The sequence below is a fragment of the Leguminivora glycinivorella genome, chromosome 13, assembly GCF_023078275.1.
Source record: "Leguminivora glycinivorella isolate SPB_JAAS2020 chromosome 13, LegGlyc_1.1, whole genome shotgun sequence".
Taxonomy (NCBI): domain Eukaryota; kingdom Metazoa; phylum Arthropoda; class Insecta; order Lepidoptera; family Tortricidae; genus Leguminivora; species Leguminivora glycinivorella.
In genome coordinates this window covers 5888113-5903548 of record NC_062983.1, presented here as the reverse complement: position 1 = coordinate 5903548, position 15436 = coordinate 5888113, and the positions used below count along the sequence as shown (strand labels likewise).

The 15436-nt window shown below is 36.3% G+C and overlaps 2 protein-coding genes across 3 annotated transcripts; both read right to left on the bottom strand.

Annotated features, from left to right (window-relative positions):
- Positions 1–4996: 4996 nt before the first annotated feature.
- LOC125232535 (protein UXT homolog) lies at positions 4997–6579 on the bottom strand. The gene has a single exon (XM_048138241.1). It carries the CDS (start codon positions 6117–6119, stop codon positions 5673–5675), a length of 447 nt encoding a protein of 148 aa, XP_047994198.1. The 5' UTR covers positions 6120–6579; the 3' UTR covers positions 4997–5672.
- A 5180-nt stretch (positions 6580–11759) lies between these two features.
- Positions 11760–15430, bottom strand: LOC125232457. Of its 2 annotated transcripts, none has more exons than XM_048138121.1 (3): positions 15367–15430; positions 13337–14362; positions 11760–12686 (listed from the first exon to the last, which is right to left on the bottom strand). In XM_048138121.1, exons 2-3 carry the CDS (start codon positions 14046–14048, stop codon positions 12259–12261), a joined length of 1140 nt encoding a protein of 379 aa, XP_047994078.1. In that variant the 5' UTR covers positions 14049–14362; positions 15367–15430; the 3' UTR covers positions 11760–12258. The 2 variants fall into 2 exon arrangements, with proteins under 2 accessions (XP_047994078.1, XP_047994077.1); XM_048138120.1 differs by lacking the exon at positions 15367–15430 and adding an exon at positions 14533–14757.
- Between the last annotated feature and the right edge of the window lie 6 nt (positions 15431–15436).

Here is a 15436-nt window from a genome sequence, read left to right as displayed (position 1 = left end):
GTTGGCAAGGGGCACTACCGCCACTATGTACCTCAAATGGAATACAACCCAGCACAGGATAAATTATCAATACCATTCTATGCCTACCTTAAATTCTCAAGTAATATTCATATCAAGTATCAACTATTGTCAAAGGAGTCAGACAGCTTGTTGAAGGATTCGTATAATCTTGCAAATTAGACAAATATCTTTAAATATCAAGTACCGTAATCATACCCACCAAATAAAAATAAAAAAATTGTCCAGCTTTATCAATGTATGATTATGGACTTTCATCAAAATTTATTGAGAAGTTAAAATACTGAAATCTTTTAACTATTGTGGAAAAATGGCGATAGTTGTCAAACAAAATTTCTGTCAGGCTGGCCACATGTTTGGCATAGACACAGAAAAAATATAGACGGAGGGTAGCACGATCTAATTAACCTTATACCAAATTTTGAAAGACAGAAATACCTACCGTACCTGATCTTCAATCAGTACTGTACCTACCGCCGCCTTTTCTTTCGAACAATTCAATATTTTTATGAAAATTTTGCGTAAGTTTGTTCACTAGCTGGAAATCAGTCATATATTTTCTAAATGGAAAAGTTGTGCTGTAATGACGTCACAGACCCGTCATCTAGGGGTTTCTAAAATCTATGATGTTTAGATATCGTAAATGTCACTTGATAACATCATATGAAAATGAAATACTTACGTGTATATATAAATTATCATTTTCTTACCTTTTCACGGGCTTTGATTAGAATTTTCTTTATTTATTTGTTTTCTAGCACGCAATTATTTTTTTCTGCCTCCTCAAAGCTTTGTTCCCCATTGCTTCAATGACACGTGACCACGCGGAGAAAACTGACACAGGTCCATCCTCTGAAAGCGCCGCCGCGCGACTGAGCAGGCCATAAGTGCCATCGAAAATGTTTTCAATTTCAAAACAATTTTCAAAAAACTTTTTTTTTTGCAAAAACAGGATTAGTAACAGGTCTTAAAATTGGGTTCATAGTTATTCCATCTTTCCTTTGCGGATTTGGTAGTATTTGGTAAATATTATATTATTTTAATCACGCTACCGGCACAAACTCATCAGATTCGTCTAGATAATCTTATTACCTATATATTGAAGTAAAAAACAAGTCAAAAAAGTTCTTATCATAGCCATGGGAACGATTTATTGTTAAGAGAAGAGGTAACTTTGGAGTCATTTTCTATCGAGCGAAGTTGTAACATTCATGTTGTTCAACTCCATAACATTCTCACCAGATCCTGAAATTTAACATATATCGTTTTCAGATTTTTGCATTGCGTTTTCCTATGTTTTTAACGGCTTCAAAAAACGAGTGCGCGCAGCGTCTACGGAAATATATCGCCTTATTGTTGAATTTTATGCCAAGTAGAAACGACGGCAAACACGAAATAAACTAGTTTTTAATACGGAACTTATGTACAAAGATATATAAGTATAACTTAAACAAGATAATATAGTGTAAATGTTCAATGTGTATTTGTTATTACGATAACTATTAAAAGCACGATTTCCTGAAACAAAGCGTTTGATTTCCAAAAACTATATATTTTACCTATTACCCAACGCCCGGCTCACGCGATTTTAAGCCAGGCGCCTTCGGCGCCCTCTAACTTAAAGTGTCGGGCGAAGCCCGATGCACTCGGTCCTAAGCCGGGCGCCGAAGGCGTCCTCTAACTTAAAGTGTCGGACGAAGCCCGACGCACGCGGTCCTAAGCCGTCGCCTTCGGCGCCCTCTAACTTAGAGTCGGGCGAAGCCCGACGCACGCGGTTCTAAGCCGGGCGCCTTCGGCGCACTCTAACTTAAAGTGTCGGGCGAAGCCCGACGCACGCTGTCCTAAGCCGGGCGCCCTCAAACTGAAATTGTCGGGGGAAGCCCGACGCACGCGGTCCCAAGCGTCTTCGGCGCCCTCTAACTTAAAGTGTCGGGCAAAGCCCGACGCACGAGGTCTTAAGCCGGGCGCCTTCGGCGCCCTCATATTCAATAAATAAAATGTAACCCCAAAGTATGTTAAATAAAAAATAAATTCAAAAACTAAAACCCGACTACTATAAAATGTGTATGTAGTATGAAACATTGAGTAATAATAAGTTTGTAAATTTTATAAATACTTGCAGAGATTCAGAAGATAGCCGTGGTCGTATGCCACTTATGTACTTATAGTTTATAATTGTGGCATAGGTACGACCACGCCGGTTATCTTCGGAATCTCTGCAAGTATTTATAAAATTTACAAACTTATTATAACATTGAATTTATGAATTGAAAAGAATAAACAGCTGTGAATTTCATGAATGGTAATTTCATAAAATAGTTCTATCTTGTTTCATACTTTTTAGAGCACATTTTATAGTAGTCGGGTTTTAGTTTTTGAACTTATTTGAGAAAGGACAGCTAGTAATTTTGAAACTACCTAGTGGTGATGACGATGACCACTCGTTTTTGATTCTGTTAGTAGAATTTTTAATCGCTAGTGTGGAGATATTATTGAACGAATTTCACGAAATCGAATGGCCGAGATTCAAATATCAGCCCCCAGATCGAGTGCACGGGCCGGCACTGTGTAACATAGTACCTATGTTTTTTTTTGTTAACGATTTTGACAGTTTTTATTTTATTTAAAAGAAGATATTTTACGTAGGTAATAACTCGTATTCATTTCAAGAACGATATACATCCGCGAGGGTGAGTAAATTGAAAGTTAAAATCTGAAAAGTTTTTTGTTAATAAAAAAAAAGTTTCCAAAATACACACATGATTTAATTTTTCCTGTAATATTTAGCACAAAACTAATGCTTCGTAAAATTTTCATCATTGTTCGTCGGTAAACTTCGGAGATAAGGGGGGGACGGTATTTTTTTTCCATTTTCTTTACGTACAATTTGAGTTCTTTCTAACGATACCCCATCACTTGACCTAGTAACCTCACATTTACTGTTTGCCGACCTTGGCATTTTCTATAATTAATATTAATAATATTGTCTTCGGTTACCGCGATAGTTACTCATGAAATAAAATTATGGAAACGGATACGCGATTTAATCCGTTTCCATAGTTTTAATATATTAATAAATTAAAAAAATATATACCTTTAATTTGTAGAGGTTAATAATATTCGTAACTATTCCAAATTTCAAATCGATAGCATAAGTAGTTCTCGAGATATTTAGCAATGTGACAGACGGACAGACAGACAGACGGACAGAGCGGCGCCCTAAGGGTTCCTTTTGTACCTTTTTCGTAGGGAACCCTAAAAATACGACATTGTTATTGGCCTTCAAAATGAGATCCTTGGTTGTCAATTGTCACCATTAACCTAAGATTTCATTAATGATGAATTCCTCCCCTTTCTTGAAATACTTAATTACATATATTTACATCTAAATATTAAAACAATGTTAATTATTTTCTTTGAACAAAATCTTGAAAAAAATAAAAAAATATATAACTGCTCTTATGCTCTACTGAATACATTGAGTAAGACTGAATATGCAAATTTTCATTGTTTATGACTGTTGAACTATAATATTCATATTTGTGTCAATTAAGCATGTAATGATTATCGGTATACATAATATATAATATATCTATGAAGGATATACTGTAATTTGGGATGAAGAGGGTTCGCAATGGGGGGGGGGGCTCTTAATGTAATTTCATTTTATATTTTTTAGATAATCCTTCTACTTCTGGCAATACAAAGTACGAAAAATAATAAACATAAACGCATAAAAATAAGTACACATGAGTTTATGTATGGTGGTATACATAGGTATCTAGGTATTATGTGTGTAATTAGAACAAATAATGTTATAAATATGAATTTATTTATTCATAGTAAAGTATGTACAATATCACAATACAGATTACACTAATCATACAAAAATACTTTATTACTGCAATTAGAGAATGCTACTGCTACTTAGTTTGTATAGTGAGAACAAGGTATTCTCAATTCCAGGTGCCGTAGCCGAATGGCATTTCTGCGACGCGAAACGAAAACGAAACGCCGCGAAAGGTAGTCTGGCTCTGTCGCTCCAATACGCAAGAGCGATAGAGATAGAGATCTATGAGCGTTTCGTTTCATGAGTATTTCGTGAGCGTTTGTGCCATTCGGCTAAGTACCTTGTACTGTTTCTTTATAGAAAACGAAACACAGACTCAACTGTATAACTTAGTAACTGACTTTTAAATAATAATTATTATTTTATTCTTAATCGTATTCCATTTTTATAATTTTGTTTTCTTTTATTCTAATAATAAAAATGTAATCTATTTCTATTTTAATTATTTTGACATTACCAGTGATGTAATGTTTGATACAACTATGTTAGCATGAATTGTATTGTTTTATCTGCAAATAAAAATTTGATTGATTGATTGACTGTGGGATATTATGGGACCCATTTTCATTCGAGCGATTGATTGCAATATCACAATTTCTTTTCCTTTCAACCCCTTAACTGCCCAGAGTGGCACTAAAACATGAGCAGTTTCATATGCTCTGCCTACTCCATTTGGAACCTATATAAAACCAGTACCAGGATCACTCCCCTAATTACAACAACTTAATTACTAAAAATCTAGTGTTTCTAGTGTTAGTGCAAAAAAACATGAACATGCGAACACATATTCTTTAGGCTTTGCTGTTAATGTTACATTGAGATATGAGTTATGCTTACATGATCATGTTGATTTATGTGCATAATCTACAGCAGTATTCAAATATATACTACTCCTAGCTAAGTGTAACCTAGACTATATGAGCATTTCTTTTTTTTTCCAATAATTTTTTTTTTTATTGTTTTAGGGAATTTTAGGTCAATTGTACTCAGAATCACGAGTACTTTCAATCTCACTGGGAGACAAAAAGTGTCCCAGAATTTCCATACATTTTTGTTACTTTCCTCTTTTGTTACCCCATACAACATGTACGAAAAATGGTAACAAAATAAGAAAAAATCGTATGGGACATTTTTTTTAACTACTAGGATTGAAAAGGCTAGTAATTCTGAGTAGAAATAGCATTTTTTTTTTTAAATATCACACTTCATAAAAGTGGCAAAAAAAAAGAAATGCTCATATACTTCATACACAAACATAAAAACTACAGAACAGTGGATTGCCAAAGAACCCTTGGGCAAAATATTCACCCAAAGTGGCATAAAATACTTGTTTAGTGCTCAGTCTACATACTAATATGAAGTTGATGTATTTGGCTAGATTTTCATGTAACAAAAAACATCCCACTTGTGATTTGCCCTTACAAGCAAATACAGTGGGGCAAATCTTGACTGGGGGCAATTGTAACTGATCCATTTTTTCCATTATTACACTATGATGTTGTGTTCTACATGTGTCCACTGAACACACCTACCATATTATAACCAGTGGACACTCTATTTAATAATGCAAACATTGTAAAACATGTAAAAAACGGACCAGTTACATTTGCCCTACAAGATCGTTGTTCGTTGTGAGAGACAAAGAGGCTTCATAGCAAACGACAAAGTAGAATATTTTACTAAATACAATCACATATTGTCAAGGTATACCTTTCAGTATTTAAATGTTCACAAAACTTGTTGCAAACCACAATCTCTGGTTTGTTATATTATTAACCAAATTGATTAATAAAAATGTATAACTTTATCCCTTCTTAGTTGCTTTCTCCTGCAGCTCTCCAATACCGAACAACATAAGCTTAATATGAGCCTTAGTCTTAGCACTTTGGTCTTTCAACTCCTCCGCTTTCCTCTCAAATGCCTTTATTCGCACATCCAAATACTTCACCACTTCTTCTGCAGGAAACTCAAGGAAATTATTCAGTCCAACGTTAATCAGCATCGTCGAAGTGTCCGGAACTGAGGCCTCCATGAAAAAGTTGCATCCTATGTTCACCTGTGTTTTGAAGCCTTCTGGGTGTTTTTCTTTAGATGTCACCACTTCAAGAGTATGTTTTTGTTGAATCAGGTCGGTGATTTCGGCGTTTATTTGTTGCAGTCGCCAATCCACTTTTTTCAGGTCTTCCTTTAAGACATCGTTGATGAACGCTTCGTATTTTGCAATAGATTCCTCGATTTGTGCACTAGCCATGGCTGTTTAGTTTCTAAATACTGCAGTTATTCTTTAAGTAACATGGTATATTTTTAATTTAACACCCCTTGACAGATAGTACTACTTAAAAATAGTGAAACTGAAAAAATAGTCGAAAGTATTCATTTACTTTTCAGCATTAAAATGTGCGGAACAGGTTATCTTGCCTCAACAAAACAAAACAGCCATTGAATTGAATGACAGTAATGACAGAACACTGTGACAGTTATAATGTTTTTTTAGCCAATAACAGATGGTCATACTGCTTGGATAAGGTTGGATTTTAGTAGTTAACACACGATCGCTCCGCGACCTTGATTCAATGCATGTGATTTATGTGGCCCATAACTATTGATATCACTCTCTTGCTTACATGTTAGATAAAGACATCAAAAGCTTCATATGGCAGAGTGAAAAAGTTTAGAAGCCTCATATAGACCCCATGTAAACCAAACCAAAAAGCATTGAATCACTACGTAACACGTAAACGAAACGACCCACGCTGATTTTTCAGATTGAACAGGATTGAACTGACGCGTTATGAATTCATAATTAACTCGTTATTAAAAATCCATTGAAAATCGCCTCTTTCTTTACTGAAGTGTCTTCAAAGAGTAGTATTATTCATCAATGAAAGTCAACATGATGCCAGAGTATAAACTTGTACGAGGGCGGGATGATAAATAACTAGCCTAATAAATAAAAGGGTATAAAAGTGTAAAAAAAAATATTTTATTTTTCGACGTAGTCTCCTTGTAGCTCAATGCACTTATTCCATCTTCGTTCTAAAGCTGCAATGCCCTCCTTAAAATGACTTCTTTCGAGGCCTGCAAAATACTCCTCTACAGCGGCTATGACGTCATCATTGGAGGCAAACTTCTGTCCACCCAAAAAAGTTTTGAGCTTAGGGAATAGGTGAAAGTCTGACGGTGCGAGATCAGGCGAATAAGGCGGATGGGGCAACAAATCGTACTTGAGTTCGTTGATTTTTGCCATAGCTTTAACACATGTGTGAACCCTGGCGTTGTCTTGATGAAAAATTATTTTTTTCTTGGATAAGCCTGGTCGTTTTTGCTGAATACTTTCATGAAGCTTATCTAAAAGATTTGCGTAGTATTCTCCATTTATAGTTTGACCTTTGGGAAGGTAATCTATCATTAAAATTCCATTTGCATCCCAAAAGACGGAAGCCATCACTTTTCCAGCTGACTTTACAGACATAGCCTTTTTAGGAGCTGAACACCCAGATTCTGTCCACTGTTTTGATTGGATTTTTGATTCTGGCGTGTAGTGGTGAACCCACGTTTCATCGGTTGTAACAAATCGACGCAAAAAATCTGCTTTATTCCCTTGAAAACGACTCAAACATTCCTTCGAATTTTGCACCCGAATTCTTTTTTGATCGTGTGTAAGCAATCGCGGCACCCAACGGGCGGATAACTTTTTCATGTTTAATTTTTCACTCAGGATATGATGTACCCGTTCTTTTGACATACCTGTAGTGTCAGCTATTTCAGATAGCTTTAATCGCCGATCGGCCAAAACCAAGTCATGTACTTTGGAGACCATTTCCGGACTCGTAACGGTTTTCGGCCGTCCAGGGCGGGCTTCGTCTTCGACACTTGTACGACCGCGTTTAAATTCAGCCACCCAGTTTTTTACGGTGGCGTAAGAAAGTGCACATTCACCCAAAACATTCTTTAACTCTTCATGTATATCCATCCCCTTCATACCCTTCATATAAAGAAACTTTGTACTTTTATATATTCAATGGTATAAACAGATCGAAACTTTCTTCTATAATAGTAGTTTTTGACGTGATAACGTCTAATAACTCGTTACTACGGGCAGCATGCACGAAAAAGATGACGTCATTGTCCCGTTTCGCAATATAGCTTAAGCGCCATCTATTGGCGCGCGTTGGAACTAAGCGGCTGATCGATGCGCTCGGTATGGTTGTAGCATGTGGCCTGAGTAAAGCACCACAGCTGCGACAGATGGCGCGCCCGTGTTTATTATTTTTGAGTGTTTGTAATTTAAAAACATGAAAGATTGCATTAAAATAAGCATCTTTTATATAATGAAGTTGTTTGAAAAACCTACTTATTTAGGAGTTAGAGCAGTACGAAGTTGCGAATTTTCCCATAGTATTTACTAAGGCGCCAGAGACTTAATAAATTTACGATGATTTTTTTTACCAATATAACCTATGTTAATATTGATAAATCATATAGAACACGTTTAAATAAGGATGTTTTGTTATATAAACTTTTTCTTCTCCATTAATATTTACTGAGATATTAGGGTTCTAAGATTAGTAAATGGCACTAGCACTTTAATAAAATTAACGCGTGTCTCGCAAACGGTCTAGGATACAAAATGACGACTTTTATATAGGTAATTAGGTATAGGTTAGGTTCGTTAGGTATCTTCAAACGGCCGAAGGCTCCTATTCTGTGCAGTTTCTGTAATAAGCGGGGCCCCGTCGATATCGCTTTCTGTCTCTGGCGCCTTAGTAATGCTACGGGAAAATTTTGCAACTTTGCACCACTCTTAACTCCTAAATTAGTAGGTTTAAAAAAAAACTTTAATTTATAAAAGATGCTTATTTTAATGCATTCTTTCTAATAAGAACAAAACACTATGCTAGAAAGAGTGCGGAGGAAGTTCTGTAGGCACATTTACAAACGACTGTACGGATATTACCCATATATGTATCCATCTCTATTCGTAACAGGAATGGTTGGTCTTCAAACTCTAGAAACCAGACGGAAACTGCTGCATATTATGCATTACCGCCAACTGTTTCACCATAGAGTAGATGACGCATCCGTGCTTGAGAGAATGGGGCTGCAAGTGCCAAGAGCGAATGTGGTGGTTGGCATGCCGGGCGCGGTGCCGGCGCGGCGGCGGCGGCGCCTGTTCGCGGCGGCCGGCGCACCGCTCGAGCCCGAGCTGCTCTTAACCGCATCATGTTGGAGACAGACGATATTGACATATTTGCTGATAGTGTTGGTGTGTTTTACAGAAAACTCTTAAGGTTCATAGACTCTACACTCCTTAGGTGATTAATGTAATAACCATAGTTTAACTTTTAAGTGTGTTTGCTTTTATCTATGTCAATTTAACATGTACATAATTATATTACCACATAAGTGCTTTGGTGAAATACTGTTAATTTTTGTGTATTTTTAATAAATAAATAAATAAATAAAAAAACGTGAAAAAAGTCCCAGAATCGGGCCCCTTTTGCTATACTCTGACCGCCCCTGTCTATACTACTGTAATGTTTGACGTTATCACGTTAAACTACCGTCCGTAAACCGACTTTACAGACAACCAATTTTTTAACGAATTCGTATTATGAGTATTATATTCTTTGATTCGCATCGATGTATAATGTAGATCCCAAAGAGCATTGAATCACTAGTAGATCCCTACATATTGTATCCTGTCCACATTTATACTTTCTATCAATAATTGGACTCAAAATGAAAGGTAATATAAAAAATATAGAACAAAAACACAACCATGAAAATTGATTAAAAACCATTATAATATAATTTTATGCTTATCTAATACACTCATAATTTTGTAAATTTCCTTACTCTTCTTATCACAAAAGTACAGTCAACCCATTTGAATCCTAGGCCACTGTAGAACCTTTTCACAGTAATCGTCGAAGTGTCTTCTTTGATAAATACAGCACGGTGTCAATAAGGCTCCCCACAGACAGTCTTAAAAATTCATAATCTTAAAAAAAACTTGTATGCAAATTGACAGTTCAAACTGACACTGACAGATTGACTGACAGTTTGAACTGTCAATTTGCATACAAGTTTTTTTTAAGATTATGAATTTTTAAACTGTCTGTGTATGTCTTAAAAATTCATAATCTTAAAAAAAATGTATGCAAACTGACACTGACAGATCTGTCAGTGTCTTGTCAGTGTCAGTTTGAACTGTCAATTGCATACAAGTTTTTTTTAAGATTATGAATTTTTAAGACTGTCTGTGGGGAGCCTAAGACAGGGTCATAGTGTGGTCACAGTATAAAGCTAGGAACACACTACGCGGACGTCCGTCGTAAATCGACCGCGGACGGGAATCTGGACAATGGAAATACACATAACCGTGCAAACTATCGGTCGACGGACGCGGACGTGGCCTTGAGCGCACGGACGTCCGATCGAAATCTGGCTCTCTGGATGTTTTGTTCCGTGCACACTGATAGGTCGCGGTCGCGGTCGTTTTACGACGGACGTCCGCGTAGTATGTTCCTAGCTTAATAAAGAGTACTATCGTACAGTATGGCCACTCCCGCTCCCCGCTGAAAGTGCCGCCCACTCCCTCTCGGTTGCCTCACAGTTACCGCCTGTCAGAAACGCGAACAGTCGACCTGTCATATTTCACTCATAGAAGTATGATACGCGTTCACCTACACAAGCTTAGATTGTGCTAGGAACGCGCCTATTTCATATATGTATTTGATTGCCAGTGTCCAAGGTGTGGTGTGGTCTAGAATTCAAATTAGTTGACTGTGGATACATAATTTATTGAATTGCTTAGGATGTTTTAAGTTTCTAAACAAGTTAGCAACGATTTTGATAGCCCCGCCTCTGTAAGGGTACGTCATAATCATAATTTAGTTTGTACAGGGCTGGCGAGGCCGTCAAAATCGTTGTAAACTAATCTTGGTCTGACTCTAGTTAGGTAATTTAGGTACCCCAGACTTATACAATGACGATTTATTATCTTTAACGTGTAAATGTCTATCGTTTCTTGCTTTAGCGTGTGATATTAAAATAAAGAGCAAATCTATTTTATTCTTGAACAATGAGGTATTTTTAGTATTAACCCGTTAGTGGTTTATAAAATAAATTAAGTATGGAACCCTAAAAAGTCAGCAGCAGAAAAAGTAACCAGCAAGTATATCTCACTGTCACCAAAGAGGATCGAGTATTATCTTAGAGAATGACTGTCAAAGTAAAATGTGTAATCACAGTGCATAGACTGCCATCTCTCGACACAAGCTTAAAACTTTTGAACCTCAGTTTTGACAATTTGGCCCCATATTCTTAGCTTGATATGTTTTAAAATGTCAAATATTAATATTAGCGCCATCTAGCCGAGCGTGCCCCAAAGGTCTATCGCCATCTAGCTCACCGTACCTTTTTCTGTATGGTTTTGGGGTACGTTTTTTTCTTAGACTTTATCGGTCTTTACGAAGTTATATAGGTCTTTGCTGTCACGGAACTCTGCTACCTACTTATTGTATCTACATTTTTTTCGCTAACTAGGCAGAGTATGCTTTTGATTTAATATATATAAAAAAAATAACATAAAAAATCAGATTTGAGACTTTTTAGTAACAAATACCTGGCTTATAACTTATAAGGTACATTCACTATAAACATTTTTGTTTCGAAACACGATTTAAAAAAATGTTTCTAAAAAAATGGTACTTATTCATTTTTTTTTCGTTAGCCTATTTAAGTGTCCCACTGCTAGGCAAAGGCCTCTCCCCTGGCTCTCCATGACTCCCGGTTCTCCGTTTCCTCCGGCCAGTTCCTCAGAAAGGCGTCAAGATCGTTTCGCCATCTTTGTCTCGAGGCCTGCCCGAGCCCAGTCGTATTCTTCGTCGGCATCCACTTGGTGGCTATGTTAGCACACCTATCCGGATGCATGCGATAGACGTGGCCGGCCCAGTTCCATTTAAGCCTGGCGGTTTTTTTGCCAACATCTGGAATGCGAGTTTTGGAGCGCAGCGTAGTGTTTCGGACTCGATCGGTCCTTTTGACACCTAGAATGCTGCGCTCCATAGAACGTTGGTATTCATTACGAAACATTATTTAGAAACCGTGTTTCGAAACAAACATGTTAATAGTTAATTGAATACGTACCTTCAAGGACACTCTGATACTTTGTTCTTTAATGTTGGTTCAGTCAGCCAATTGGCACTTTAAACCACTCTACAACCATGTCAAAATGACAAGCAGTAAGAGATTTCTTACAATCTGATTTATAACGTCACTGTGACATAGTTCTATAGTGGTTCCAATTGATTGACTTTACAAAGTTACCTTAAACTTTATATACCAATATCGCTAGTTTTGTACAAAACCAAGTAAATCTTCATTTATTTCTGCGGTTGACGGCGTCTTAATTTCATAAGCGCCTCTTGTCTTTTCTTTTCAATAAGCAATTTTATATCTTTTGACTTATCACTAATGACATTATTTTGTTGAAAATTACTAGAAGCCTGATTTAAATCTTTTGGAAGTATTTTGTTATTCGTGCTGGCAACCCTGTTCATTGTGCTGGCAACATTGTTAGTTACATTAGGGAAATTGTTCAATGTGCTGGCAACATTGTTCATTACATTAGGGACCTTGTTCACAGTACTGGCAAATTTAGGTTGGAACTGTTTTTTCTTAATTTCTGGCTGTTGTTGGCTAGATTGTGAAGTGAAGGGCAGAAGCCGCTTTGCTAGAAGCTTCTCTCGTGCTAATTGATGCTTCCTCTTTATTTCGTCTTGAGTACACCTGATTGGAGAGTCACTGGGGTCTGAAATTGTATAAATAATGCTGTTAGTTTTGAGGTCATGTTATAATCAAAGCTCTGAAAAACGCTCGATATTTAGAAAATATGACCATTTTGTACACAACAAGATAGCCGGACTATCTTTCACAACTTGTCACAACTCAGTGGCAATGCAGCTTTTAGGAAAACAATAGATTGAAGATAGAGACAGACAACAGGTGACTTTTTCACTAAAGAGTGAAATTGGCCAGCAAACCTTACTTTAGGGTAGGAGAATTAGAGAATTTTATCCTTAGCATATAAAGATAAATGTTAATATTGATAAAAATGACACATAATTTATAACTGCTCCTGATTTAAGTAGTAAATTTAAGCTTTATGCCACAGTAATAAAGAGTACTATCATACAGTATGGCCACTTCCGCTCCCCACTGAAAGTGCCTCCCACACCCTCTGTTACCTCACAGTTACCATCTGTCAAAAACGCGAGCAGTCTACCTGTCATATATATTTCACTTATACAAGCATAGTACGCGTTCACCTACATAGACTGTGTGTTAGAAACGCGCCTCTTTCAAACATTTGATTGCCAGTGTCCGAGGTGTGTTTATGCTGTCTCATTTAGTTACTTATGTATTACGTAGTTTAATAACTAATGTAAATAATGATCAAACCTGTAATTTCAGTATTTCCATGTGGCATAGAGCTATACCGCGTAATAACCATTCCACTCGTAGATGGTTTATTATCTACTGATGGCGACTCGGGCATAGAGTTGTGTCTCCCGAAAAATGACTTAGACATGCTATCGTCATGCAGAACTATATCATCTATCATCCAATTTGTGTTTTTTGAGTTGTTTAGTTTATTCTTAGAGTTTGGAGCTTGTGTTAGCCTCTCTAATGTACTATCATTTAAATTGCCTACGAAGTTATCAAAAGAATCGTTATTCAAACATGGTGATTCAGCTTTTTTCGTGCGAGTTACTAAAGGTGAATCCAATTTAATGCTGTTTAATATGGCATCCATAGAATCTTGATCCATTTGGAAGTTAATACTGGATTTTATCTTAGATTTGTTTGGTTCATATCTTGGTTTCTTCGGTGGTGTTACTTTCAATATATTTTCTTCAATAACCTGACTGGCTTTAATAAGACATTCATTCATTGAATCGTCAGATTCTAAAGCGGGCTCCAAATCAGGTTTGGCAAATTTCGAACTTAAAAGATTTTTTCTAAGACACCTTGATGATTTAAAGCAGCTTTTGGGAGATTGGCCAGATGAATCACTAAAAATGTCTTCCTCACTTCCTGATTGTTTTTCATCATTAACTTCACTGGGCCGTTTCTTAGTAATTAATTCATGCACATTCTGATTTAATTCCATTAGCTCTTGGAATAGTGCAGTTTTTTTGTGTGATACTTTATTGACAGCTTTGCGTTTTGATGTTGGACGGTCTATAACTTTAGGTTTCGATATTTTTCTTCCTTTTCTGCTAAGAGGTGTGGAGTTTTTGATCCGAGACACAGCTGTTTGTTCAGCTTTCGGTGTGTAATAGTTCCAGACAACATCTGTTTCACCCTCGGCGCCATCTTGAGTGCAGAGAAATGGCACTGGGCTGGCCGCTTCAGAGTCACATACAGAATCACTGTCTCTTGATGGAGAATCTGCTTGGTGCTCTGGGGTTGAGCATGGCACTACTGAAATGATAATGTACAGATTAAAAAAAACTTTCCTAAAATAAAATGCTTGTAGTGAAAAATATTATCATAAAACATTCTTCAGGCTGTGAAAAAGTGAAGATATACAACTTGATATACAACATTATATGCTGCGTTGCAATTAATGGTATTTGTTATGCAATAAATACCTTTGTTTTTATGCTTTGTAGCTACCATCGTCCCCGTTGACAAACTTCGTTTGCTCATATGGCAATCACAAATACCTCAATTATGATAGACTGCTAATAATAAATTAGCAAGATACACATCCGGTAGCAATGATGTTATAAAACACTTATAGAAATTTATATTATTTATTAGCAATTATTGTTAAAATATCACAAAAAACGTTCTTCCAAGGCACAAAAGTGACAACATAGTCGGCAATCGGCAACTGTCATGGATTTATGCTGTCCATGTCAATTTGACGTTTTTCTGAACGTTCGTATACCATCCCCGTTATCGTATTAGCCGTGTATTATGGGGATATATTATAAAATGATATGGAAAAAATAAATGGTTAGCAAATGCTATTGAAAATTATCTAAAAAAAATGGTTTAATATAAAGCAGTATTCATAATTTTATGTACTTTTAATTTTATTCGGGTGTCAAAAAAAAAATGATTATGTTTTCGAACATTAGATAACGTTCAAAAACAAGTAACATGTCCAATGCAAAAAGTATCATATTATCGTAGGTACGCTGTTGAAAGTGTTGAAAGCTAAACTATTAGTAAAATTATTAGAAATGTAAAATATTAGTCTATTATTTCAAACAGATACCATGTATTATACAGAATATATTTATGATAAATTTAATTGTTTTCTAATATTCGCAGAGGATGTCTTATTTGTTTTGGAACAGCCTATTAGCTTTTTTTTTTTTAGACTAGATTTTTGTTCATTATTTACTAACCACGAAGCGCAGAAACAATAACAATATTATAATAAATTAAAACCTTATTATCACGTTTAAACATACCGTACTCTCGTCCCGCGCATTCTTTCCACTGTCAACGTCAAACAACAAGCCCTCCCTCCCCTCACTCCGT